This window comes from Eutrigla gurnardus (assembly GCF_963514095.1).
Source record: "Eutrigla gurnardus genome assembly, chromosome: 17".
Lineage (NCBI taxonomy): Eukaryota > Metazoa > Chordata > Actinopteri > Perciformes > Triglidae > Eutrigla > Eutrigla gurnardus.
The window spans coordinates 10,640,386-10,668,026 of NC_139928.1; the positions used below are offsets into that span (position 1 = coordinate 10,640,386).

At 43.5% G+C, this 27,641-nt stretch overlaps 1 protein-coding gene and 1 long non-coding RNA gene across 3 annotated transcripts; one reads left to right on the forward strand and one right to left on the reverse strand.

Moving 5' to 3' along the window:
• Positions 1-16,259, reverse strand: col1a2 (collagen, type I, alpha 2). Its single transcript, XM_084031932.1, has 49 exons — positions 16,034-16,259; positions 13,045-13,080; positions 12,484-12,567; positions 12,088-12,144; positions 11,809-11,853; positions 11,619-11,672; positions 11,453-11,506; positions 11,231-11,284; positions 11,066-11,119; positions 10,685-10,738; positions 10,503-10,547; positions 10,275-10,373; positions 10,043-10,096; positions 9,709-9,807; positions 9,518-9,562; positions 9,202-9,300; positions 9,034-9,087; positions 8,812-8,919; positions 8,679-8,732; positions 8,424-8,522; positions 8,138-8,191; positions 7,893-7,991; positions 7,735-7,788; positions 7,572-7,625; positions 7,391-7,444; positions 7,151-7,204; positions 7,003-7,047; positions 6,787-6,885; positions 6,512-6,619; positions 6,223-6,276; positions 6,047-6,100; positions 5,403-5,456; positions 5,256-5,309; positions 5,033-5,140; positions 4,868-4,921; positions 4,375-4,428; positions 4,080-4,241; positions 3,813-3,920; positions 3,559-3,666; positions 3,393-3,446; positions 3,198-3,305; positions 3,022-3,075; positions 2,811-2,918; positions 2,633-2,686; positions 2,216-2,323; positions 1,874-2,117; positions 1,563-1,747; positions 1,224-1,466; positions 1-1,072 (listed from the first exon to the last, which is right to left on the reverse strand). Exons 1-49 carry the CDS (start codon positions 16,133-16,135, stop codon positions 926-928), a joined length of 4,086 nt encoding a protein of 1,361 aa, XP_083888058.1. The 5' UTR covers positions 16,136-16,259; the 3' UTR covers positions 1-925.
• LOC311027774 lies at positions 13,050-27,374 on the forward strand. 2 transcript variants are annotated; one of them, XR_014598632.1, is made up of 3 exons: positions 13,050-14,216; positions 18,785-18,978; positions 27,311-27,374. It is a non-coding gene; the product is annotated as an uncharacterized lncRNA (long non-coding RNA). The 2 variants fall into 2 exon arrangements; XR_014598633.1 differs by lacking the exon at positions 27,311-27,374 and adding an exon at positions 19,389-19,448.
• The last annotated feature ends 267 nt before the right edge of the window (positions 27,375-27,641 follow it).

A 27,641-nucleotide genomic window follows, 5' to 3' on the forward strand; every position in this document is an offset into this window, starting at 1 on the left:
TGTGTTTTGGAACATTGGACATGCTTTATTTCAGAACTTTTCACAATTTATTTAAACATCTCACATATACAAAATAGGTACAATAGACTTTGTGGTATCATTTTTTGAGAGAGAGAGGCCGCCTAAAAACCATTCAGAATTGGATGAAATGTGTGCTGTCAGTATGAACACTCGGTGTGGGGGTTTGAAGAGTAAAAAAAGCCTGAACAAAAAACCAAAACAACAAAAAAAAAAAAAAACCCTTCGGGACAAAACAAAACAAAAAAGAACAAAATAATAAAACAAAAAAAAAAACCAGACATCAGATTTAGGAACATTCCACCTGCTTAAATTGGGGGAGTATCAGGGGACGAATGCAAGACTCCTCAAATGTCAATACAAAGTAATACAGTAAAAAGTGGTTTGCTCCACAGCTGCATATTAGCACCATAGATCTCTGTTTCAAGTAACTGAGCACCTTCGGAAACAGGACAAAGCGTGAAGCATTAGAAGTCTGAACATCTCGGTTGTGGACCCAGGTATTGTCAAAAGTATTTTCTTTAGGTACAGGCATGAGGTAGCTTAAACCTTTTTTTCATGGAAATTGTGGTTTTAAACCTCCTCTTTGGAAGATATACAAAGACCACAAAGTGATGCATACTTTCAGCGTTTTTATTACACTTCTTTTATTTTTTACAAAAGGATGACATGATGTCCCACAACAAGTTGTTTTCCCGCGTCCCTTTGGGTTGCTGTATTAATTTGCATTGCACAAACGCTCCGTTCAGTCCGTTCAGTCCTTTCAGATAGTTGCCCATCTTAAGCAAGTGGATGTGCAGAGAGAAATCAGCATTCGGTATAAAAAAACAACACAGAAAGAAGGGCAGAGATTTTTTGTTTTTTCGTTCTTTCTCTCTTTTTGGTGTTTAATTTATCATGAGTCCATTTATTTGAAACAGACTGGGCCAATGTCCAAACCAAACTCCTGATCAGCTCCACCAATGTCCAAAGGTGCAATGTCGAGGATGGGCAGGCGAGATGGTTTATTTGTTCTGTACTCAATCACTGTCTTGCTCCATTCACCAGTGTGTCTCTGCGGGAGGAAAAGAAGACACAGCATTTTAGAATAATGAGGCCTGTGCTGTGACAGCAAACATTGCATGGATTTAGTAGTTTGCAAACAGAATATTTCCCTTCTCGTGAGCAAGAACGATATAAACAGTAATGACCAAAGAGCTACTCACAGTGCAGCCATCCTCCAGCACGGAGAAGGTGAAGCGGCTGTTGCCCTCAGCTCTCAGCTCCACATCGTTGGAGCCCTGGATCACCACAGCCTTCTTCAGGTTGCCGGTCTCGTCACTCATGTAGGCATTGCTGTTCTTGCAGTGGTAGGTGATGTTCTGGCTAGCCTGGTTGGACAGCAGGCGCATGAAGGCGAGCTGGGTGGCCATGCTCTGGGGGCTGAGGGTCTCGTCGTTGTAGGCGAACTGAATGAAGGAAAGCATGACAAATGAGTCACAGCGGCTACAGTTATTTCCTGGGCTTGTGTGTTGTGTTTAAAGCCGTAGGTAGGAGATCCTTACCTCGGTACCACCATTGATGGTCTCTCCGAACCAGACGTGCTTCTTGGCCTCTGTGCTTCTGAACCAGTTCTTGCGGGCGATGCTCTCGGGGTGAGCATGGACGCAGGTCTCGCGGGTGGTGAAGTCGCAGAAGACCTTGATGGCATCACTGCTGCATCCCTGGTTGGGGTCAATCCAGTAGAATCCTACCGGGCAGGAAGAAGAGTGTCAAATCGATGGAAAGAGGGCATTTGACTCCAAAAGGCATCTAAGCTGTACTCAATGTAGGGGTTTGTATACCCCACAGTGCTTTCAGAGTAAGTTGAGCTCACCGGTGCTCCATTCGGGGTGGCTGAGTTTGATGTCACGGCAGGTGCGGGCAGGGTTCTTCCTGGATCCCTCAGGGGTGAGCAGGTTATCGATCTGAGTGTTGAGGGACTTGATGGTGGCATCGACCTCGTAGTCCTTGGCTCTCAGAGCGGGCTGATCAGCTCTGTACTCATCATATCCGGAGACATCATATCCACCACCAGCGGGGCCGGGAGGTCCGGGCAGACCAGGAGATCCAGGAGGACCCTGATATGGAAAACAGTGGATTGATATGTGAAATACAGTTGCAGTCGGATCCTTAGCAGAAGATCCTTTGATGTACAGTGGAGCTAAATTGTGCTTACAGCAGGTCCGACGTATCCAGGGGGTCCACGAGCACCAGGAGAACCAAGGGTACCATGTCCGCCAGCTCTGCCGTCCTTACCAGGGGGTCCGTGGGGTCCAGCAGGTCCCTGAAGAGGAGGTCATAGTATGACACAATCAAACATTTGTCTTTTTTGGAAATCTTACGTTCAGTGTTTTAGTGATCAAGGAAAGAACACAATACAACAGAGAAAATTCAGATAGTTATAAATGTTCTGTCATTAGTTCTGAATGTGGTTCTTCACATTACAATGAACACTATTTGATACTTTCTCTACCACACGGTCTTAAAATGACCCACACTAAATCCTATCTCACATACAAGCATTTGATTTGTGGACTACAGGTGGAACTAGAAGAAATACTGGTGTATTGCGAGTCATAAGGATTCCACTCACTCTGGGTCCAGAAGGTCCATTTTGTCCAGCAGCTCCAGAGTCACCGGATGGTCCCTAAGGGGTGAGAAAGTGCATCAGCGAATGGAATCGTAGTAGACCTTGCAGATCAAGTAAATATGAGCACATGTCGCTGTACGTTTCTAGTCTGTGTGCATTATGATGGTGGGCCGTCACTCACAGAAGGTCCGGGCATTCCCTGGAGACCACCATGTCCGCGCAGACCCTTCATGCCTCTCTCTCCCTTGTCCCCACCAACTCCCTTCTCACCACGGATTCCAGCAGGTCCCTATAACACACACACACACACGTTAAATCTGAGTACTTCTATTCAATTAACACTATTCTTTCTATGTGCTATTTCTATGACTATAGGTGCTAATTTTACTTACAGAGGCACCTCTAGCTCCAGCGGCTCCAACAGGTCCAGAGGGACCTCCTGGGCCCTAGAGACAAGGAGAGACAGGAATAAAAGGATGATTGAAGTAGGCAGATGAATGTAGATGTTACTATTTGGAAATGGTCTGGTAGTGAATCTCTATTAAAAAGGCTTGCTGTTTATACTTACAGACTCTCCACGGCCTCCTGCTCTGCCAGCAGCTCCAGCGGGTCCAGCAGGTCCAGGGGAACCAGAAAGTCCCATGGAACCAGAAGGTCCGGGCTCTCCACGGTCTCCCTAAGCATGGTGAAAAGGTGCAGATGTGGGTTAGAGGACATCATGCGTGCATTCAAATATGCTTTAAGGTGTATGAAAGGGCCTTACCTTGAATCCAGGAGAACCAGGACGGCCAGGGGGTCCATCGTTACCAGGGTTACCCTGTAGATGGCAAATAATATGACAGTTTACATAAAAATCTCTATCTTTCTCCACATCTGGTTACCACTAACGGGCAATTGCAGTCCTTGATATTGGCCTGTTCAAACCTTACCTCACGTCCAGCCTCTCCCTGGGGTCCGGTCATACCGGGCAGGCCAGTGTTGCCAGGGGCACCACGGGGTCCACTGGGACCAGCGGGTCCAGATCTACCAGGCTCTCCCTGTGATAGGATGAAGAAACAAAATTGCGGGATCAAATACAGTCAAAGACTTCATGTTGGACTTTTGGGGGTTTAAATGATAAATAAAAAATGGTTCTGAGATATAGTGCAGGGGAAATCTTTGGAGGATACTAATTGGTACTTACCAAACCACCAGCACCACCAGGTGTACCACGCTCTCCTCTAGCACCAGGCAGACCAACGAATCCCTGAAGTCCAAGAGGACCACTGCTTCCAGAAGAACCAGGAGCACCCTAAACACACACATATGCATGCATTGACGATGGTGATCTATAGATCTATATGACCGTAACACAGATATAATCTCAGTTGTATTTATGTATACAACTGTTGTTATTTTTAACCTTTTAAGTGCTCTCATAGTGTTGAACAAAATAAGAGCTATGACTTACAGGGGGGCCAGACTCTCCAGAGGGTCCCTTCTCTCCAGATGGACCAGGTGGTCCAACCATACCCTGATCTCCAGAAGGACCGGCGGGACCAGAATCACCACGGGCACCACGAGGGCCATCCTTACCAGCGGCACCAGCTTGGCCAGAGGGTCCAACAATGCCCTATGAGGAGAAGAAGAGGAGAATGTGTTAATGTCACTTGTCATCACTGTTTCACTGATATGACAAGCAGTTCAATGTGTGTGTGTGTGTGTGTGTTTTAACTAATGTAATGTAATATAAAAGTAATACTCACACTGGGACCGGGTGTTCCCATTCTGCCAAGACTACCAGGGAAACCAGTCAGACCCTGACATCAGAAACACACATCATCAAAGGTTACACAGTGGTCATCAAGAATGTGTGGTGTCAGTGTGTGTGCGCGCGCGTGTGTGTGTGTGTGTGTGTGTGTGTGTGTGGATATCAGAGAGAAAACATAAGCCATTTCTGGCCCTTCAGCACGTATGAAAAAATAAAAAACAACCACAGAAATAACACAAAATGTTAAATTTGTCTGCCCTGAAATTGTAAAACGCTTTAAATACTACTGCTGCGTTTTTGGTTGATTTCCCCTATTGGAGTTCATTTATAGTTACTACATGCTCAGGTAGCCTTTACTTGATTTAAAAGACAGCTACAACAGTGATTAGATTGGTTTATGCGTGTTGTCATGTTTTTCATGTTCTTAAATGCTCCTGGATGCAGTAAGTGTGATCAGTAGGAATTATTTATCGTGTTTCAGTACTCACAGGAGGTCCGTTGTCTCCACGGCCACCAGTAGGTCCAGCAGGGCCAGTGGCACCCTAGATAAACACAAATCAGACACCATTCAATATCAAGCATCATTAGTGGGTTTATAAATTCAGTGCAAGTGTCCAATGCAAGTGTGTATGTCAAGTGAAAAGGCTACTAACAGCAGGTCCAGACTGTCCAGCGGGTCCAGAAGGTCCAGAGGAGCCACCTTCTCCCTTTACTCCAGCGGGTCCACGCTCTCCTCTTACTCCGGTCTGACCATCAGAGCCCTGTAAGACAGGAAGAGGAATGGTGCTGGGTCAATATCTGGATAATAGGTGTGTATGTAATTGTACTATAGAATGTAAGAGGTTGTATTGCAAGGCGATTTGGCTGCTGGCTTACAGGGGGTCCAGCGAATCCGGGAGATCCAGCAGGTCCAACCTCTCCACGCTCTCCCTGTGGACAACAAGCAGTGAGTTAGAATATGGGTGCGTCAGTTGAATATGGTAAAATGGGTGATGTTTGTAATCATCAGCCACAGCTACTCACAGAGACTCCACGAGGTCCAGCAGGGCCGGCAGGTCCGAAGGCACCTCCCTCACCCTGCAGGAGAGAACAGTGAGCGTTTCATTAGCTTAGCATTGTAGCATCCATGAGTCCATTGATTCATCCGTCTCTTCATTATTATCCATCTGTCCATTCATAAGTAATCTTTTGTCAGCATCAGAATGGTTTTAAACTGACTTTTGTACCGTCAATTTCAAAACCCAATCAATGAATTTGAAAACACCGCTGCCATCCTAAATGTAGTTGTAGGTGAGCCACTGCTGTAATATAGTAAAACAGCCACCAGGTGGCAGTGTTGAGGTTCTACAGATACAATGCTACAGTGGGGGTTCTCCCACAGAGCGTGCGGTACACAAGGACACGGATTCGGGTTGGTCAGCCAAGAGATCATTTCTGGCAGTGATTTGATCTCAACATGTCTTGATGTCTTTTTATTTCTGTTGGTCGCCGTTACGAGAGTCTGGCAGCCATCTTGAATAATGTTGGGGGCAGCCATTTTTTAGGTCTTAAACAAAACTTGGTAACATTCATTAATCTGCGTGACAGTGTGGATCCCAAACACCTTTGTTCTAATGGTTTAGATTTTTTATTTACTTTGCAGTTAATGATAACCACACGTGACTTACCTTATCACCATTGGCTCCAGTGGGTCCAGGAGGTCCAGCTGGTCCTTGCATGCCCTAGAAAGACAGAGGAGAGGACAGTAAGACCAAGGCTCTGCTTACTAAACTCAAACTTGTGGAATGAGTGGCTACTATTTTTATGTAAAGGGCGTTGAGAAGAATAAGAGAGTTGAACTTACACGGCTACCATCTCTTCCAAGATTGCCGTCGGGTCCTCTGTGGCCACCCTCTCCCTATAGGAGAGAGAGAACGAGAAGGAGGGAGATTTTCTTTCAAACATGTATTTAATAAGTTTTATTTAACATGGACCATGTATAATAAGCATAAACTTCAATAGAACAGAGATACAGAGCTAAAGCTTGAATCTAATGTATACATATACATTACATACAACAAGCATTCTAAAATAAATACTGTTGAATGCTAAAATCCCACTTTATCTACAGATGATAGAATTTGGGAACTTACCTTCTCTCCCTTGCCTCCAGGGGCACCAGCAACTCCACGCTCACCGGGCATGCCTCCAGGTCCTTGATGTCCAGCGCCACCAGCAAGTCCAGCAACACCAGGCTCTCCCTGGAAGCAGACGCAACAAATTATGGTTCCTTTTTGCATAAAGCACACACGCTTCCATAAACGCAATATCTCATATATGAACTTGCCGCTGAAGTGTTCTGTTTTTCTAGGATTATTATACTCTTAAGAGCATATCCAATAAATTCAATTATATGGCATCATCCTACCTTGCCACCATCGATTCCGGGGGCTCCAGCGGGTCCACGGGGTCCGATTGGTCCCTGAGGTCCAGAAGCTCCAGCAACACCGGGGGTACCACGCTCTCCCTGGAGGAACACATAGAGGAAGTCAACAAATTGCCTTCAGCTATTGAAAGCTGGTTGTTGCAGGAGATGTTTTATCATACGTGTGCAAATGTACAAGGCATGGACAGGTGAACTCACCTTGACACCAGAAGGTCCAGCAGCTCCATGGTCTCCTGGGATACCCTGTAGAGACATGAATCCTGGGTTAGAGGTGTACTGCTTATTCTACATTTGCTATGTTTGACTGTACAGCATGTGGAAGTCTGTGTGTGTGTGTGTTAATTACTCTGTCTCCGGCCTTGCCAGCCTCTCCAGCACCTCCAGCGGGACCAGGCAGACCCTGAAAACATCAAGCCACAACATCAGGACCAAAAAGTACACATTCTAAAACATCTCAGGAAAATGGGTTGTGTAGGTACCAAAATGTACACAACATTTGCTCCGATTAGTGCACTTGTATGTTTTTGGACCGTTTTAGATCTGTTTACAATGAGCATTGGAATAGAATCAGTTGTTTGATCCACACCTGGAAACCAGGAGCTCCAGATGGTCCTTGCTCTCCCTTCTCACCAACACCGCCCTGTGGCGAGAAAAAGAGAAGACCAATGTTAAAACCGGCACACCTGTGGTAACAGCAACAAAATCAACTCAAAAATGTTTCATGTATTTGTTGGAAAAGGGTGACATATGTATATAAGGGTACTCACAGCAGGTCCAGATGCACCAGTGGCACCATTGTTGCCATCAGGTCCAGGGCCTCCCTAGATAGAAACATGATGACATGTTATAACAACTGACAAAACACGTTGAAACGTTTTATCAGTGAGTAACTGGATGTAACCCTCGCAGGGTGTTTTTTTCTTTACTTACTCTCAGTCCAGATGGGCCAGTGGCTCCCTTGTCTCCAGGCTTGCCAGCTTCACCCTGAAGGAGGCGAGAGTTGGGGAAGCACAGGTTACGATTAACTTACGAACACTAAAACAAAGAAAAAAGACATCATTCCAAGTGAATGATTGACTTCTACTTACAGAAGGTCCTTTGGGTCCGGGGAAACCGATGTTTCCGGGCTGGCCTCTAGGTCCAGTTGGGCCGGGAGGTCCAACACGGCCATCTTGTCCAGCAGCACCCTGGAAGAGGAAACAGAAAGTACAGCATGAAGTCCATGTTAATCATATGAATATCCTAAACAGCACAGAATGAGACTGTGTCCCAAAGTAACATTTTAGAATATTATTAATAATTTCAATCGGTGTAAAATGCAGATTTTACTCACAGCAGGTCCCTCCTTTCCTGGGGGTCCAGAGCTTCCAGGGCTTCCTGGGAGACCCTGTACAAAACAAAACACCAGTCATTAAGATGTTTCATGAATTTGTACGGCTACAGGTGAACCGCAGGTCATTTCACATCAAACAACAGCCTCATACTAAAACAATGACATTACTGCCGCTTCTAAGCTATTATTACTCAGCTATTCCAATTTGCTACAGGCCTATTCTCTTACAACTCCAATCAGAGAAGTGACACAGAGATCAGAACCCTGCGACAAAAACAGAACTCACCCTGAGACCGGCTGAGCCAGACTCTCCGGCGCGGCCAGCATCTCCTGGGATTCCACGGGCTCCAGCGTTACCAGTGGAACCACGGGCACCAGGCATACCCTGTTAGAGGGAGACAAGGAGCCTTAAGGGAAGTGAGGAGGACTAAACGCTGATTATATTTGGGAATAAAAGAGAACTTCATTTTGTCTTCTTATCAGTGTGATCAAATATAGATTTGCATGCTGGTGGAATAATATTCGCTTATTGAACACTTACAACTGGGCCAGTTCTTCCCTCACTACCAGGCATACCACGGCTTCCAGCGGAGCCCTGCAAGAGGAACACAGGCATTAGCAAGTGATCCAAGAACCACAGCTCTGAATATAGAATCATATGACCTGGTACTCACTCTGGCTCCACGGTTTCCAGTTGGTCCAGTGGCACCAAGCTCACCAGTGGGTCCTCTCTTGCCCTCCTCACCCTGAGGTCCGGGGGGTCCCTGGGGTCCTGAATTACCCTGAGGACGGCAACAGAGGAGTTGAAGGACAATCGTAAACAGAGTATTCAGATGCATTCAAATTCAGCTTGGTAACGTTTTAAAGTAAAGTAGAAGATCAGGATGTGAACTTACAGGCTCTCCTTTGGGTCCGCCATCTCCCTTAATACCCTGAACACCAGGATCTCCCTAAAACGGACAAACAGACACTATTAATGAGACAATCAACCATCTGTGTGTATGTATGTGTCGGATGTCTTCCTTTTTTCGTGGGCGTTGTTCGTGTGTTGGTTGTGTACTTACGGAGAGACCTCTCTGTCCAGCAGCACCCTGAGGACCCTGGGGTCCGGGTCCTCCTCTTGGTCCAGGGAAGCCAGGAGCTCCAGCAACACCAGGGGCACCCTAAATAACAAGCGAGATGGACAGGTGAGCGTCCCATCTCTTCCCTGTGTCTGGGTGTCACGCCTTCATCATTGTATACCTCTTAATATAATAGAGACTATATTATGTTGAGTTTTAAAAGACAACAATGAAAGATGCATCCTGCAATTAAATTATGTTTTGTGATTAAATGACCTTTGACCTAAGCATGCTCGACTAGTACAACTTGAATACTTACAGTAGGTCCCTTGGCTCCATTCAGTCCATTAACACCGGGGTTACCCTGCAGGGGAAGAACAAGAAGTTGGAGAATTAGAGAAAACACTGAAACATTCGGCAACACATACTTATTGGAGTTTTGTACCTAAGGAAATAGATAATATACGTGATTTAGATTTTCCCAGAAAGAGGACACCTTCGTATACTTACAAGGGGGCCGACGGGGCCAACACCACCATTGACACCGGGCTCTCCTCTAGATCCCTGAGCTCCAGTTGGGCCATTTGCTCCAGCAGCTCCAATCTCTCCCTGTCAAAGACAAAAACACATCCACAATCAATCAAAGGCATTAATAATAATGGGTCTGCTTGAGGATGTGTGGGTATGGATTTGTTTGTCTTGTCATAATGAAACAAATGGTGTATGCCGAGGCTGTTGAAAGTATGAACTATTCCCGTGGGGATAGTGTATACTTGAACATCTCTGGGAGGGTGTGTTGTTGCCGAAGGACAGTAAATGCCACGGGAAGTGACAGCACATTTACCTTGGGTCCGGGACCACCGGGGAAACCTGGGGGACCAGCAGATCCAAGAGGACCCTGGGTAAAAGAACAGCAGATATGGCATCAGGTTAAATGTCATAGAGGTCAAAGCTCACATTAAGTCGGGTCCAATTCTACATTTATAGTCTTAACTAGTGGCATAATTTCTTCTTCCTCTGATGCTATATTACAAATGATTCTTTATATTTAAATATATTAAAGGGCTAATACTCACAGCGGCACCGGAGGGTCCAACATTGCCATCAGCACCACGAGCACCAGCAGGGCCAGCAGGACCGGCACGGCCTCTCTCACCAGACATACCACGAGCTCCCTGAAAGGAAACCGCAGCGATGAGAAAAGTGTCTTTGCTGCAGTCGTGTGATGGCAAATGGTGAATTATGTGTCATGCACCAAGGTTTACTACGGTGACTCAGGGTCTGTGCATAAATGGTGAACTTACAGCAAGTCCGGGACTTCCAGAAGATCCGTGGGCACCGTTCTCACCCTTTAGGAGAGACAGGAGAAGGTGGATTAGGTATCTGCCGTGAAGTGGCTCAAGGTTGACAAATCAAATAGAGACATTTCATTTTATCAAGTGAGGTGAAAACCGTGGCGAAGGATTGGTGATGCTATACTTCTTACCTTGGAACCGGCACCACCGGGCTCTCCCTTGCGTCCATCCAGACCAGTGTAACCCTGTAAGACAGAAAGAAAGATGATGGAAGATGTTAATAAGGGCTAACAGACACAACTCGGCGGTCTGTAGGCTATATAAAAGGATAAAGCACTTCTACTATTACTGCTAAAAAGTGCTGCTTCAGAGACAGGGATCCTCGTTAGAGCAATCAAGTCATACCAAAGTCATACCAAGTTTGTTTGCCAGAAAGTTCAAAAGTTCAGAAGAATTTCTTATGAGTAAACATGTTAAATAGCAGCCATTGAGCCCTGTGTTATATCTACTACACAGGTGTAGCTTTTCCAGCATTTCCTCTGCTGTTTTGGGCAAACCCGATCAACACTCACTCTGTGTCCCTTCATTCCTGGAAGTCCAGGGGTTCCGGGGAATCCACGAGCGCCCTGCAATTCAGAATCAAGAAGAAATTACTGAGACATGCTCCCATATTTACAGATCAGACGTCAGTTTTGTATCCGTGTGTGTTTCATTCTTGAGTGGGGAACATCTCTCACCTGGGGGCCGTGGGTACCTCTGTCTCCGGGCTTGCCAGGTCTGCCGTTGTTACCCTGTCAGACAGCGAAACAGATGTTACCATGTGACATTCCAGCTGCCAGGTAACTCCACGGCAGAAAAAAGTAAAATCCATTAAAAGACAGCAGGGTAACAATATAACGTCTTCACAAAATCTGTAAAGTCCCTTAAAAGTGCTTGTAGAAACACGAACGTATACGTACGTCCTCTCCGGATTTGCCAGGAGGTCCAGGGGGGCCGCGAGCACCGAGGGGACCCTTTGGAAGGAAAACCAGAATATTTCAGAGCATTTCAGAACTGGAAGATGGGAAATGCTTCTGAGATGGCGGTATCACATGGGTGAGTGAATATTTTGGAGGATAATCTTACAGTTTGTCCAGGCTCTCCAGGCTCACCGGGGTGTCCAGTGTGTCCCTGAGGTCCCTGATGAATGATAAGAGGCGATTAGTCTTCATATAGGCATTGTAGAAATGGCAGATTACGTTTATGGGTCTTAGTAGCTGGTCATATTGCTCAAATCACTCTATAGTTTAAATTAGCAGTGTGTGTGTGAACTTACAGGGGGTCCAGACTGTCCAGGGGGGCCTCTTGGTCCTCCCAAACCCTGAAAAGGAGAAATAAGTCGATTTTACATATCATTCATGACACTAAATGAATGCACGGTGGTGCACTTTGTCATTGTGTGAGTGAAACTGTGTCGGGTCTGGAATCAGAAAGGTGTGAGATGTAAGTATTTATGTGCAGGGAAGGATGTAAACATCTCACTATTGAAATAAAGGTAGGTATGTGGGCAGATTAAATGTGTGTGTGTGTGGTAGAAAGAGAGGGGGGCCCTCACCGTGGGTCCAGGTCCGGCATCGGGTCCTTTTACGCCATCATACTGAGCAGCAAAGTTCTGAGAAACAGAAAAAAACCCACACAGATTGAATAATCATATTGTCACCGTGGGACAAACAGAGATACACACTGATAGTCCCCTTGTTGTGTTGTTCTGTTGGGAAATGGTGACAACTGGGTAACCAAGGTTCAAAGGTCACAGGTTTATGACATCCTAAACCTGTGACCTTGATTATGATGGTGACTATGAACCCTGCCAGCCAGCGCTGCACAGAATCACCGTCTGCAGCCCCGATGATGTGGGTCGAATGCACACAGACATATTTCAACATTATTGCTGAATTATCCTTATAGGTTTTTGGAACACTTTTGAGATAAATAAGCGGTGCGGACTTACTCCTCCGAGTCCAGGGGGACCAGGGGGGCCAGCGGGGCCAGGGAGTCCGGGGTTGCCATCTTTTCCATTTGGGCCCTGAGGACCCTGTAAAACAGACGATAGCGTGAGAAAACGTTGCTACTGAATGAACAGCTGCCAACAGGTTTTGTGTGATTCTTGGATTATTCTCTTTCATAAATGAACAGAAACATTAGATAAATAGAGAAAGCTTGAACTCTATTGTAGCACATTATTATGTTATTATAATATATGTATTATTATATCATGAGCAGACTTTTTGCAGCACCAGTGAGAGGGGAAAAGTGCTTTAAAAAATGATAAAAGAAATGAGGTTAATAGTTTAAATAGTACCCATCCATATCCGTGTATCGTCCCTAAACACTAGGGCTACACTATGGGTGATGTAAACAAAGGGGTGTGGCCTACTGAGGTTAGAAGGTCAAATGACGTTGACAGACACCACACCAAAGATCCATCATAAATAAATAACGTTAAATGCCTGAATCACATATTTGGTAACAGTTGTTGGGTCCAAGGAAGGAGAGTTTGACTTGAGCTTACCCTGTCACCTCGAGGTCCTTTGTCTCCTCTGGGACCCTGCAGCAGAAAATCACTCAGTCAGACCAAAACACAGAGCAGATGACTCAGCTGGCAGCTTTAGCAACATGTCAGCGTCCAACTATCCCTCTAGCAAAGCATCGAAACCATACAGCATGTGACTGAAAGCAAACAAATCATCTGGTGTATGCTAAAATCAATCAAATGTGTATGGAAACAAACTTCATCTTACAGTGAGAGGGTAAGCAAGTTAAATCCAATCTAAACTATGTGTCTGATTTGGCACAATGTAGCCTCTAAATGACACATAACAGCGTCACACGCTCGCCATGATGCTTCGCCAAGTAGAAAAGAAGATAAATAAATGTAAGATTTATTTATTTACTCTTCAGGCTGCATCGGACATTCAGCTCTCTTATCGTTTACCATAAATAGCTAAACATGCAAAATAAGACATGATGCCGTCACAAGCGTGGATTAAACATGCTCATGGAGATATGGGGATTACAATGAAGACGCAGTAATGCAGAGAGATGCTAAAACTGACTCAACAAGCTCTTAGGAGAGTTTGTGTTAGTCCGTGGACCTAATAAAGTTCTGAAATCAAAACCACACAGTGCGTACTGCACCTTTAAAACATGTTAATGCTGCAAACATGTTAATTTGGGCAATCTCAATGATGAGCAGAATCGTTCCAACAAACTCATCTGGTTCTGTTGGTCTTACATTAGAGGGGCCTCAGGCTGATTGATAACAAATCAATTTGTTTGATCTGAGCTGAAGATCTCAACTTTTCCTAGCTGGTCTGAGATCGGCTTTAAATCCAAATGAAATCTTATCAAGGAGCAGAGGGAGACTCCAAGCGGACCTACAGCCAGCTGCTAGGGGCAAACCTCCCATCTGCCCCTCAGAAAGGATCCTTTGTACCAGGCCCCATGGGTGCCTCAGAGCTGCGGTTTTAGCTTTCATTGACACAAACTTTAGCCAATAGGACCCTCACCTATTCATGGACAGGAAGGGAGAGAACTGAGAGAAATAACTCGGTTCAGAAATTCCTAAATGAAACGTCTGCCATCGCTGAGATTGCTCATATGACCGACAGCAGCCGAGGGGTCTTCCTTTCATGGACTATTTCACAGCGTTTGGAGGATGTGAAGAAAAAGCAAAGAGACGAGGTAAAGCTATCATTAAGAAGTGTTGCTTGAATGATTAAATGCATTTGTACTAACCGAGACTGTGGCGTCGGAGGGACGAGATGGAGGGAGAGGGAGAAAAGAAGGGTGGGGAGAGAAGAGGGAACACTCCGTTAGAACATGATGAGCATTTTTAGAGCAAAACAGTAAAGTGAAAAAGAACAACAATGTCATTTCAATCCATCTCTATTCTTTTTTTTTTAACTGCGTTAACCTCTTTTCTGTAGCTCAGTGAGATATACACACTAGACTTCAACCACAGTCTGCAGGAAAAAAACAGTATGCCTTCATGTGGGATTTAAAATGCACAGTAACTAATCTAACAATTCCATGTTAAAAAAAATGCAAATATTCATCGTGAAACAGAAAGCCACACTGCTTAACCTTCACCTGGGGCTGTGAGAACATAAGGACTCACATCACCAGTATCTCAACAAACGCTCAGGACCTAAAACAATGAGCCTTACTGGTTATTTGCTATACATCTGCAATCTGTAGCACAAGTCTCAGCTCATGTCTGAAAGTGTAGCCGAGGGTCATGCATGATGCATGCTCGCTCCTTCTAACTGTCTAACTCTGTCATGAATGTGAATTTCAGTGTTCAATAGCATTCCAGAAATCAAGGATGCGGCTGCTAGCAGGCCTGAACAGGTCGTTTGTGCCCTTGGGACAGGAATAGTTGGACTGCAAAAGAGATAAGACTATCACTTGGCTTGTTAGCTGCATGACATCTATTATTGACAGTTCTGATTTCTGCTACAATATTATTAAAAGGTGCATTTTCTGATTTCTTTTTTAGTTAAAAAGAGGTGAATTTTAGCCCAATTGGATTGAATTCTACCATCCGAAAATTGAAAAAAATATAGAAATATATATTTTTGGATTATTTGATGAGTGCATTGTGGCTGACGTCCATTGCTGATGTGTGTGTCTCTCATCCACACTTGCAGGTGGACATCAGCTGGTTATGGCTGGCCTTGACACAGCTGGGACCTCCCATGAACCCTAACGCTTCATGTCCCATCTAGACCACAAGGCGGCGCGCTTGAGTTCACTTGTTTCAAAGTGACGTAAGACTCACTATCTCCCAATTTAATGTATTATAACAATAAAACATTTTTTACCAAGAAGCTTCTACGTAAAAGCACATCATGTGGTCTAATCTTTAAATCGTGCTGTGCCCTAAACAATGATAAATCCTGCAGTAAACTGTAACTATATAAAAAAGTCAGTGACAGAGTTTTAACTAACTATAGAAATACCAGTATGCATTGAGTCAAATTGTAGTTTTTTTTTAATACAGATTTTCCTCTTTTTAAAGAATGGAAAATCTAATTGTGCAAGTAGATGTTTGCACCCATGCCCACCAGGGGGAGACATCGCAGTTTCCTATGACAAAGCCTCATTAGCTGGACGTCTGGATGGAACAATATGTACAACGCCCCACAACGTTTTTCATCCTATGTCTAAAAGAAAAGCCCCGTTTAGCCTATTTTAATGACACATGCACTAAAACTCTTTGAAAATACACTAGACCGACTACTTTAGAGATTTCTTCAAAGCGAGAAAACTTTTTTTTTTTTAATGGAGCGCAACTTCTCCCTTTCGGAAACTAATCAAATATAAAATAATTGTATCCTTGGAACAAAAAAAACGTTGAAGAATCCTCTGCATGACCTCAATCCGTTGAGCTTTACTCTGCATTGCTTTGAGCTGTCTTCAGGTTGACCTTCACGTAAGTCCCAAACAAAAGCCAAAGCGCAAGATCCTCAAGCAGTGGGGGAAAAAATATCCATCACAGAGAAAAAAAAGAGCAGATATTCAAACTTACGTTGACATGTTGCTATGTATGAAGTTACTGCAAGCAGCAACAGAATCCGAGTATCCACAAAGCTGAGCATGTCTATGCAGACATGCAGACTCCTTGTGCTGCTAAACCCCTGTTTTTAAACCTCCTTCAAGCAGGCATACAGTTGTAGGTGACACGAGTAACTCCAAACTGAGCAGAAACCTGCTGCCGTGATGCTAGAATAATAAAGTTCTGTCGGGCCTATTTATACGGCAGGAGGGTCCCTGGTCTGCGTGTCAAAAGTCAGCCCACCGGCCAATGAGAGAAGAGAAACCCAATCTGACTCCCATCCCTCTCCAGCGCGGACTCAGTCATGTGGTGCTGCATCTCCCAGCCTCCTCTCCACCAGAACGCTTTGGCAAAGCTTCGGCGATGATGACGAGTGCAACGTTTTAATTAGATCCATTCTTTTTGAGGACGTGGACAGCGTCGAGCTTTAAAAGGGAGAAGGAGGCCTATGCTTTCCCCCTTCTTTTACGGGTTGCATTGAATCCGATGTGTCAGTGCTGAGACACGGGCGCCGGGTGTTCCACCCCAAGTTCAGTTCGGGGGTTTGTGCGTAAAATGTGCCCGTTTTGGTGCGCGTCGGGGGGCTTCAGTTGGCACCGAGAGGGCCCGGATCGCCTCTTCTTCTCTATTTCGGATTGTATGGGGGGGAAATCACTTTTAGACATATTGTAGTATTATATATTGAATTGTTGTTAATCTATTGAACTGTCAGTTTGCCGTTTTTACGCACGGATATATTTTAAATGTCAGCCTTCTATTGCTTTCTAAGGCGTTCACGTGGCAACTTTATTTCTATTTCTAGTATTATGTGGCTACCAGCATCATCCATCATGCAGCCTGACAGATTTTCTATCAAATGTCATAATAATAATAATAATCCTGCAAACCACATGTACCATTCGTGAACAATTCAAGTGCGTATGAAAATCAAACGACTCCTACACCTGGGACAGTAGATCAGTTAGAGTATTAAATTACAATAAAAAAAAGCACCGGCACTTTGCACAAGTGTATCAGTGGAATGCAGAGATTCACATTGAATACTCTGCTGGAGCTTTAGACTGACAAAGGACAGGTGTGAAGGAGAGATCTAGTTTCAACCTCTCTCTCTCTCAGCAGCTCCCTCCCTGCCCACATGACCAGACATGTCATCTATACTTCTACCTCTCCAACAACACTCAGCGTGGCCCTCATGTTGCCTTACACACCTCATGTCCATCCCAGTGAATAAAGCACACAGCATGAAAGAACACTGTTAGGACAGTGATGCGCTCACATTTACATTATGAACTAAATGCATCTATTGAGCACTAAAAAAGGAAGAAAATGCATATCACAGTGCAGCAACCCTGTGACCTTAAAGTTCACATTTTTCCAAGTCACAGGACGAATGATCACTATTGCTGCGGACGGATCATTTAAATGGGAGAAGTTTGCTGGTTGTGTAGGAATAGTTCAGCCTAACTTAAGTCTTATTCTGCACCTCGCAAAGGAGATTTTCTGCAACTTAAATTCAACTTCTGTACAAGTATTTTATGGATCTGCCTCAATACACACTTAGTATGTAGTAGTGTGTCTGTCAGGCAAAATATCAAAGGAAATGGATCTCCACTTAGATCCTCCTCTGCAAGCATGAACGAAGAACTCTTTATTGAGATTTAAAGCTGATCATAATGAAGAAAAGCCTGTTTCTGAATGACTTCATACGTACATTTTTCTATGTTTTCTTAATCTTTAGCAACATACAGGTACGTGTGCAGCGCTCACTCTGTTAGACAATACAGGAGGCTACATATTCTCCTCATCTACCCATCTAAGCTGTTCTTTGCCTCCTGCCCACAGACAGGCCCCGTTCTCCTTCCTCCCCCCTCCGAGCCAGAATAAAAGTAATTGTTGGACACTCCCGACGACTTCACCTCAACTCTTCCCCGAGTCGAACCAGAGGGGAAGACAGAAAGGCAGAGAAAAAAGCAAAGGGGAGGGGCGAGCGAGATGAAATGTGTTTTAAAGATGGCAGAGCTCCCACTCACTGCAGAGTTACATTCTCATGTTTGCTGAGGGGCCGAAGCCTTGAAGTAACTGAGAGACCAGACAGGCGGCGTAGGAAATCAAAGATGGCTGCAAAGCTCCACATCATCAGACTTTTTTTTTTCTCTCTCTCCTCTCGATTCAACCACGTTACACATCAAACAGTCAACTGTGTTTTATCCTTTCATCCCAGTGAATGGTTGCTCTTTGTAGACATTCAAGAATATGGTTAGCAACAAAATACTTATTATAAATTTGAGTTTTAAAAGCTCACTGTTATATATGTGAATTATTTGTATACTGAAAGAACTATGAAATTGGATTTTCAGTAGAAAAAATTCTCATTTCCTCAATGTGAGTCAGTTGGGGGAGTAGACGGCTAGTTTAGGTCACCTAATCCACCTGTTAACTGATTTATTAAAGTCTTCATTCAAACAAATGCCAATGTTCTCCTGTGGAGAAGCTACACACTGCTACAGTCTCCCAGTTCAACTTCTGGTCAACGCCAAACATATATTGTGCGTTGTTCCTTTAACTGTGCTTTTTTTCTCTAAATAATGATTAAGGTAAAGACAGCTCCACTGAAACGAGGTGGAGATTTCTCTAAAAGGCTCAGCCATTTTGGGTCTAACATCTTGCTCCTCTGCTCTGCTGTCTCCCATAGTGCTGCCAGCTGGGCCCGCAGACGGATTCCTCCAGATGTGCTGCGCTCCGATTGGCTCGTCCAAGTAGTTTCCTCACTGGCCTCATCTCACTGGGGCTCATCTTTCCATTCTTGCGCGGAAGCGAGCGCTGAGGATTGTGGGTGGGGTGGATCCTCTCGTGTCGTGGAGTGACGGTCCACCAGTCAGTCAGCTGGTAAGGCGTAAAATGCGATTTAGGAAGAAGCCAGATTTGATCAACTGCTGCATGCTTAAATTAAATGAATCACTGTTGCATCGATGACAGCGAAACACCGGAATACATCTGATGTTATCGTCTCACACTGTGCATTAAAATTACAGAAAAGATAAGATGGCAACACTTCAAATGACACATCTACTGAATGTCAGCATATGTGGTTTTAAAACATTAATGTAGAGCATAAAAACGATGACATAATTGAAGATATGCCCCTATGTTAGACATTAACTTTGTGATGATTTATAATAGCCATGCCCTCTAAGGACAGCAGGAAATTGCCTCTCACCTGCATGGAATCATTAATTGTATTTCTTCATCCGTTCATTATGCTTTATTTTGTCCCCATGCTGCACCACGGCCTTGAGGACTTTAAGTCAGAACCTGGGAAATGATAGTGCTGAAGGAGGAGCTGGAGGGACATACAGGTAACTAAGAGACAGTTATCTTAGTGAGGGATAACAGCAGGACATTCTCTGTTTGGTTTCATTTTGCAGAATGCTTCAAAGCATTTTGAACCTTTTTCTAACTGTGAAATAAAGTGAATGTTGGTCACTGGGTTTAGGTGGCCCACACACACGTTTAGAGATGAAGCACAGAGAAAGAGAGTTGGTGTTTAAAGAGGACACACACACACACACACACACACACACACACACACACACACACACACACACACACACACACACACACACACACACACACACACACACACACACACCTATAGTCCTTTCACCGACTGAAGCAAAGAGATGAGAAAAGATCAAAAGGTGATTGAGGGAAGCAGAGTGCTATGGATGAAATATTCAGACAAACTGCCCTCTGTGACATTCACACACATGTAGAGGCACTAATTAAACAGGGCACCACACACACACACACACACACACACACACACACACACACACACACACACACACACACACACACACACACACACACACACACACACACACACACACACACCAGCAGACATGCAGGGGCGGTTGAGGTTTTCAAATTACAGCCTTTATTCCAGGCAGTTTTCCTCTTTCTCGTCTCTGAACATTTGCGACGGACTTTCCACGTAGGAATACTGTCGGTAAAAACCAGAAACTATGAAACTCAGCCTCTCTATGATAAAAATGTTTTTGTTAAATAGTGAATTAACATTTCTAAGCTGTTGAGGGTCGGGTGACGAAATGAGCATCAGTTGTACATCTTGGGACCAAATATTTGTTTGCTATCAGTGGTTATGTGGCTTTGGACGAACCAGTTTCCAGTGTTTGTGCTAAGCTAGGCTATCCAGCTGCTGGTGGCAGCTTCACATTTACTGCACAGACATGAGAGAGGTTTCCCAAAATGTCAAACAATTCCAACTGTATGGAGTGCTGCACGAATGAGGCCTAAAAATTGGAAACAAGTTAGCATTTTGACACTTCCTGTTACTTCAACTTGAAGTCAACTTTTAGTTAATAAATAAATAATAATAATAATAAAAATACCCCTTTCATGAAATTTGAAGCCTTTGTACGTCTTAAAAAAGGCGGTTGCTACTTGCTGACTAGTCAACTTCAGTTTGTTTATAGCTTAACGTTTGCTTTTTTACTCTGGTGGATTCATAAAGCATAACTGGGTGTTCATTTGTGACGATTATCATGCTGAACGAAACATGAAAGATTCATAAACCTGCTAGACTTATGTTTATTTTCTGCAATAATCGAAAATCAAATGGGAAAAAAATCCCTTTGGCTTTTTGTCGAGGGAACCAGTTTGATGCTAACTTCCTTTACCTAACACAATTACGTCATCCCTGCAGCACTCCATTATAAAGTATATAGTCTGTATTGAGTTGTTAAACTTCTCATTAAAGCTATACTCTATTTCATGTATTAGCTGAGTGAAAACTTCTCCATGTCGCCATTGAGGACCCAAGTGGTAGAAACATGTTGAATTGCCTTCCATTTCCCAAGATTCATAGGGATTTGAATAAAGTGTAGCACACAATTACAAATACAGACTGTTGATGAACAAGGAATAATAGCCACCGTCTATAAAGTATTTTGATTTTGTTCCACCACCACCATCACACAGTAATATCTATCTAAAGTTTGCTAACATAAACCACAAGCAGATCACTTGTAAGAGGAAGGTAATGTTCATTCTTCTTTCAAAAGTTACACAGTCTTACTTTAAGCCCAAATCAGTGTTATAATTGGCAGCACCGTCCCATCAGAGAGAAATATTCCAGATGCAGAGAGTGCATCATTTGATTCAGCTCAATATATTTGGCTTCTTCTGGAACTTTGTGACTTCTACGAGAATTTGAGATAAAGTTATGTAAGTAGTTATTGTAAGTATGCCCTAAATGCAAATGTAAATGTGTGTTTGAATAACGTCTGGATCTGCAGCATGATTTTGTGATGACTTATTGAATTTTTATTGAATTTCTTTATTTTGATGTGGCGATAAGCAGAGAAATCACTGCGGCAGCCAGCGGCAGAACAGTCAGGCATGTAGGTTTAGCAGCATTTAGATTAAGAAGAGAACCTGGAAGCTGCTGGCACTTGTTCGCGTCTTTAAGCACAGCGATCAGAAAGGCTGGCTGAGTCAAAGAATTCAGCTCTCATGTTGGCTCGACAGGCCTGAGCGCATATCAGCATGCTGAGGCCACTGGTATTATTCGCCCGCTGACTGACTCTGCAGCACCCAGGAAGGAAGGAACTGGGGGAGATCTAGTAAAAGACAAGCCAGGGCTTTTTAAGGAGCTCTCATTTACTTTGAGTGCCTCAAATTATACAACACCCCAGCCAAGTATCTGATGCGTCTACGTTGTGTATTTTCTCCCTTATTCCCTTCTCTCTCTTGCTTCCCCCCTTAGTTTCTTGTATCATGTCAGTGTCTCCCTGCTTTTTGCCACATCTCTTTGTCTTTGCCTCTCTTTTCTTCCCCGTCTGCCTTCACTCCCTCAGCTTACCACATCTGCAGGCACTTTCCATTGGAACAGATTTCTTGAACTTTTAGACTTGAGGCGCAGGGAGGCGGGCTCATTTAAGAGCTGATCTAATGTCAGTTTGGGGATGGGTGCGGGGGAAGGAGTGAGGGTACGGGTAAGAGAGTATAAATAAGTGTCAGGAAACACAAGCGAGCTCGGTGGAGAAGTTGAGTCACAGCGAAAAGCTCCTCCACTGGAGATGCACTTAACAATCGCGTTGAAGAAAACGTTTTTCTCTCTTGTGGATGAGGCTTCTTGCATATTTCTTGCATACTTCAGAGGATATATCAAAATTAAAGCACAGATCCCCTCAAAAAGCCTTTCCGTCAATGAAAGAGCTCAAGTGATGAGGACGAACGTGAGAACTGCAAAAAAAGGTAGAAGGCAAAAGGGAGAAAATCAAAGTAGGGAACCTCCCTTGGCTGCGACTAACACATGGTTAGGTTTGCCTGTGCGTCCACATGACTCACAGTCTGGTCAGCAAACGCATAATAAACGCGACAGAAATATCCCAGCACAATGTCACAAGAGTCCATGGCAGGCAGCTAATTGCTAGATAGAGCTGAGCCGTGGTTTGAGAGAGGAAAAAGAGTCCAACTCACATAAGTGTACAGCAAGAAAATGTCCATATATGTATTTTTCTTTTCTTTAGTGTTTTTTTTAATTTCTCTTGAAAGGATGCATAAATATGCAAGAGTCGAGATGATCTTTTGACTCTGAGTTCAGTCAAGGTTTTGGTGGCCATATTCTCCAGGAGCAAAGATAAAAACCAGAAGGGTTGCTCTCACGACGAGGAAAATTTACCATTACTTTCTAATTCTGTACAGCATCTTGTGTCTCTTCAAATAAAGCAGAGTGCATCACATTCACAGCATATTTACATAATATTCACATTCAAATATCAATGTGTTGACTCCCAATTAGGAATAACTATTTCACTTCGTAGGGTGCTAGAAGTCTCAGATATGTTGTCAGGGTTAAACCTCAAATTCTGGTAATATCGTTGTCATGACCCTAAAAATGTCAGTTGGTTAATCGTAATTTGGTCCAAACCAATAATATCTCAACATTTATTGATTGGATTGAAACTTTGAGCAGAATTCATGGTCCCCAGAGGATGAATCCTAATGATTCTTCCTGCACCAGTAGGTTGACAGATTTGTGATATTTGAAAAATGTGCAAAATGACTCAAATTGGCATGGCATATGGTGCAAATATTCATGCTCCCGGCAGGATGAACAGTTTTGGATGTCTTATGTTTTAATCGAGCTCCATCTTCAGGTCAAAAGTTCAATATGTCCAATGCTTTGGTTTATGACCAAATACCTGCAGAACTAATGACATTCCCATTACTCACTGCTGTTCTTTAATTGTTTTTAGCACATTACATTAGCAGATCAATTCTAAAAAAGGATAGCAAACAAACTGCTAAACAGCATGTTAGCATGGAGTGCTGCAGGAACAAGTCCTAAAACCGAGAAATGAGTTAGCATTTTGGCACTTCCGGTTCCCTGGTCTTGAAGTCGATGGGTTTTTGGTTAGGTGCCTGAAATAAGGTCTGCGGTTAAGCTTAAGAGATGTTAACATTTTAGCATAGCGATAGCATCCATGCTTTAAAAATTCTCAAAGATTATCTTGCTGAGCAAAATGTGTAAGTTTTGCCAGAGTTTATTTTCTGCAATTATACAGTTTCCAAAGGAAAAATCCCATTGACTGTTTGTTGAAGGAATCAGGGTGAAGTTAACTTCTGGCTTGAACTACAAAAATACATTCTCCCTGCAGCACTATTGTCATTGTGAGAAGATTACCATGCTCATATTAGCATTTATCTCAAACACAGAGTTTAGTCTTGTTGAAAAATGTTGGATTAAGACTATATTTATGTGGCACAGCATTAAAGTTGTAATGGTCAACAATTAATGTGTTTTAGTAAACTCCCAGACAGAAATTGCATCTTTTCAACACTTTCAGACTTTTTATGGAGGCATAGCAGACCTATAGCATATTGCTTAGCCCTTTAAAAATAGAAATCTACAGTTACAATTACATGTTTTCTAATGTTTGTATTGAAGCCTGCAATCTGACTGTACTGTTGTGCATGTGCTAATGCTTGAGGGACAGTTTACACAGCTAGAATAAAAGATACAGGACCCGCAGACTTCGCTAAACTGCCTTTATCCTGTTGAGCGCAGTCGGAGCGTTTCGGACGTTAAAGGGTTAAGCCGAGCTCGGGTATGGTGAGCGGAGGGGAGAGCGCTGAAATCTTTTCCATATTACGGCACACATGAGGAACACATTTAAGTGAGTTCAGCTGTCTGGAGTCTCTCTCTCTCTCTCTCTCTCTCTCTCTCTCTCTCTCTCTCTCTCTCTCTCTCTCTCTCTCTCCTCTCTCTCTGGCTGGTTTAGGGCGAGTTCAACCTAGCAGTATATCATTACACATCTGGGAAAATGCACTCAGAGCCCCGGCTGACACACCAGAGAAAGCAAGGCAATGCTCTCCTTCCATATCTAACCTCTGTGGTAGACGACAATGGCGAGTTTAAAAAGGAAACAAAGCCTTTACAGAGACTGGATTTACCTAATGTGAACAAAAAGGTGTCTAATTCAACAGCATTCACCATGAAACTACCACTTTGTCTCCATTAGAGCTAGAACGGAGAGCAGCAGGGTCGTCGTGAAGCCAATCACATCCTCATACCCTCAAAGAAAAAAACAACAAAGCACGGCAAAAGATGTGAACACGACGAACCGTGGCACTGATATCCCTAATGGACATCCGATACTTCAGCTTCTCTCTCTCCTCCCATCACTTCCACCTCAATAACTCCACCTCTTTCAAATTGCTCTGGTTCCTGCAGTTTTATTTTGGTATGATGGACGTAGACTGGCCCAGCTTTTGGGAGGGAGGAATCTTAAAAGTTTTTTTTTCCCTGTATGGAAACTGTTGTTTCCCTTCAGTCCCAGGTTCCACATACCACAATACTTCCATGACTTCAGCTACCTCGGAGTAGTTCTCTCTGCAGATACTACTTGGTAGAATAAATGGAAGCTATCTAGCTTTCCGTCGCTAGTTCTTCCTCAAGACACTAACAAACAAAGATGGTGGGTCCCTGCAGTGAGAATGATGGGTGGCAAACAAGAGTTATAGAGGTGGGGTCAAAGTTGAGGAGGGGGGGGCTTCACGCATCACTAAAGGGCCACATGTGCCCCATTAATGCCTGACCACCCTTCCATGTCTTAGAAGGACACATTTCAGGGAACCCAAACTAGAAACCTCCATTTTTCATCTCCTGTTATAACTTATTTTCTTTTATCTACTAGTGATGCAAAGTGTGACCTTATCTATTTTTTTATTCCTTCATCAGCTGTCACAAACCATTTGGAGAGACATTTCATGATCGGTCTAACTCCAGTCAAAACCATTGAACAGTGGTGCAGGTATTGTTGTCTCAAGGGAAACAGATGTTAAAGTGCAAACTTCCCAGAGGCGTTACTTAGATAGAAAATGTTTGTTGCAGTGGTGCTGTACATTTAAGTTGAAGATAATCCCCTTCAAATCAGCTTTGCTCACACAGTCTGTGAGTTTTCGTCAGGAAAAACTCCAGCATCAGGCCTCTCTGGCTTTACGGCCGCAAGTCGATGTGACAACAAGGAAGTAAAATGACTCCTCCAGACCTCCTCCGCACATGAATGATTTCACAGATGGGAAGGAGGAGAAAGGTCTAAAAAGCTGTTGGGTCTTGAAAAACCCAGTGAGGCTTCTGATGCAGGAACAATCCTTTTTATTTGGTTTTCTTACATTCGTGTAGCTGTACAGACCTCTGGTTGGAGATTTGGTCTTGACAGTGTCTCTAATAATTACAACTTTACTTTGGCATCTTGAGATAACAAATTAAATTTTTTCATGAAAACAGGTACATTTAGTAACTGGATAAAACAAAAGGTCAATTTCTTGAATTGAAATCATGTATCACTAGAAAACTGAATAATGATGGAGAACTAAAAAAAGGGTGTCTAGTACATTTGAAACCTGATTTTCACTTTCAAGAACACGGCTGTCGGGGAGGATCCATAACTGAGTAGTAACATAACTTACTTATTTGCTGCCAGGATAGAATTTTCATTATCTTCTATCTTCAACGGAAAGACACAATGTCTGCCTGTCTGGGAACCAGAGGGATGCAAACTTCTATGGTTGGCCTAAAATCTGTCCTCTAACGTTATAAAAAATAAAACACCATAACCATAAACCCCAAATACCCATTCACAACCTTGTAGAATGAAGCTTCCAGGACTCGCTCCCCTCGGCAGGGAGTTTGTCCAGCAGTCAACCACTAAAATGGATTGTGTCCTGCTTTTACCAGGTTTAGAGCTTAACTGAGCACTTGAACCGTCTGCCACCTGCTACCAATCAAACCTCCACCTGCCACATAAAACACCTGGTGGGTGCTTGCTGAGTGCAATCAGCCTTCAAACTTCCCCAAGCTGGTGGTTAAAGCGATGCAGCCTGGGGACGGACTCCTTGGTTTGGTACACGGGGGAGAAGTAGTATCGTTCTTCTACCACATGCTCTGAAAATTCTTTGGAAATTTTAAAAACTTGTCTTTGACTGATGCTTAAAATATTTGTCAGTAGCTTGAAGGACAACATAATCCCCACATCTCTAAAATATATAAGTGGGCATGAAAGGATGAGTTATTTATCAACTTCAGCAAATTGATGGCTTTGGATCAGAGCAGAGACTGTCTGGGTGTGTGTGTGTGTGTGTGTGTGTGTGTATGTTGGGGGTTGGGAATGCCATCTGCATCCGTCTCCACAGTTGAACATGTTCCATATGTTGTTGTTGTTTACACATTCTGTAGTTGGTATTTTGTGTCACACAATGACCAAAGTCACTCATGTCTCTGACTGTGTGTTCATTAGATGAACAGTAGGCTGTTTTGTATTTATTAAATAAAGCCTGCAGAACCAAGTCGAGCTCTGGGCTCTTTTTTTTGTCTCCATTTGATCACTCTGTCTGGGAGCAGCGTTACCTCTTGCGTTTTAGCTGCTGTGTCACTTTTTCCACCCGCTAAGCCAGTGGGAGGAGGGCCGCTGCCATAGACAGCTAAAGCTAATGGTGGAAGACGTCTCCTATCGGCAGCAGGAAAACCAGCCAGTGTTGATTGTAAAACCCCAGCAATGGTGGACAAAACTCACAGATTTTGTTGAAAAAAAAAACTACTTTAAATCAAACTGAAATGGAAAAAATGGGAGGCTAATTTCAAGTTTAATGACACTGTACAGACACTTCTGACCTAATGTTTGTTTCTTAGTTGATATAGAAGAAGAAGAAGAAGACGAAGAAGACGAAGACGAAGAAGAGGATGCTGATGACGAGGCATATATAAGCAAAACATATACAATATTTTTTAAAAAGAACCCTGGAGGGAGACAATTAACAAGAAGATAAAAGCTAAAGCAGACTAGTAAAGACAACGCCTTTGATGCCGTACAAGTCTTCACTTAATTTAACGTTTGATTTAATTAACGAACACTTCATTACATCCATTTAATTAATCTGTGCTAGCCGAGCATTACAGTTCACGTTTTAATGATGAAATATGTGATGAATGTGAACTGTCTCTAGAAAAAAGCTTCAGTCGT

Bases quoted from the DNA above. Each gene is read 5' to 3' on its own strand.
- col1a2 (XM_084031932.1), bottom strand. From the start codon at position 16,135: ATGCTCAGCTTTGTGGATACTCGGATTCTGTTGCTGCTTGCAGTAACT. The intron at 11,854-12,087 runs GTGAGGGCCCCC...TCTCCTTTTCAG, and splicing joins ATGCCGGACCTGGACCCACG to GGTTTGGGAGGACCAAGAGG. The intron at 1,467-1,562 runs GTAAGGATCTCC...TCCTTCATTCAG, and splicing joins CCATCAATGGTGGTACCGAG to TTCGCCTACAACGACGAGAC.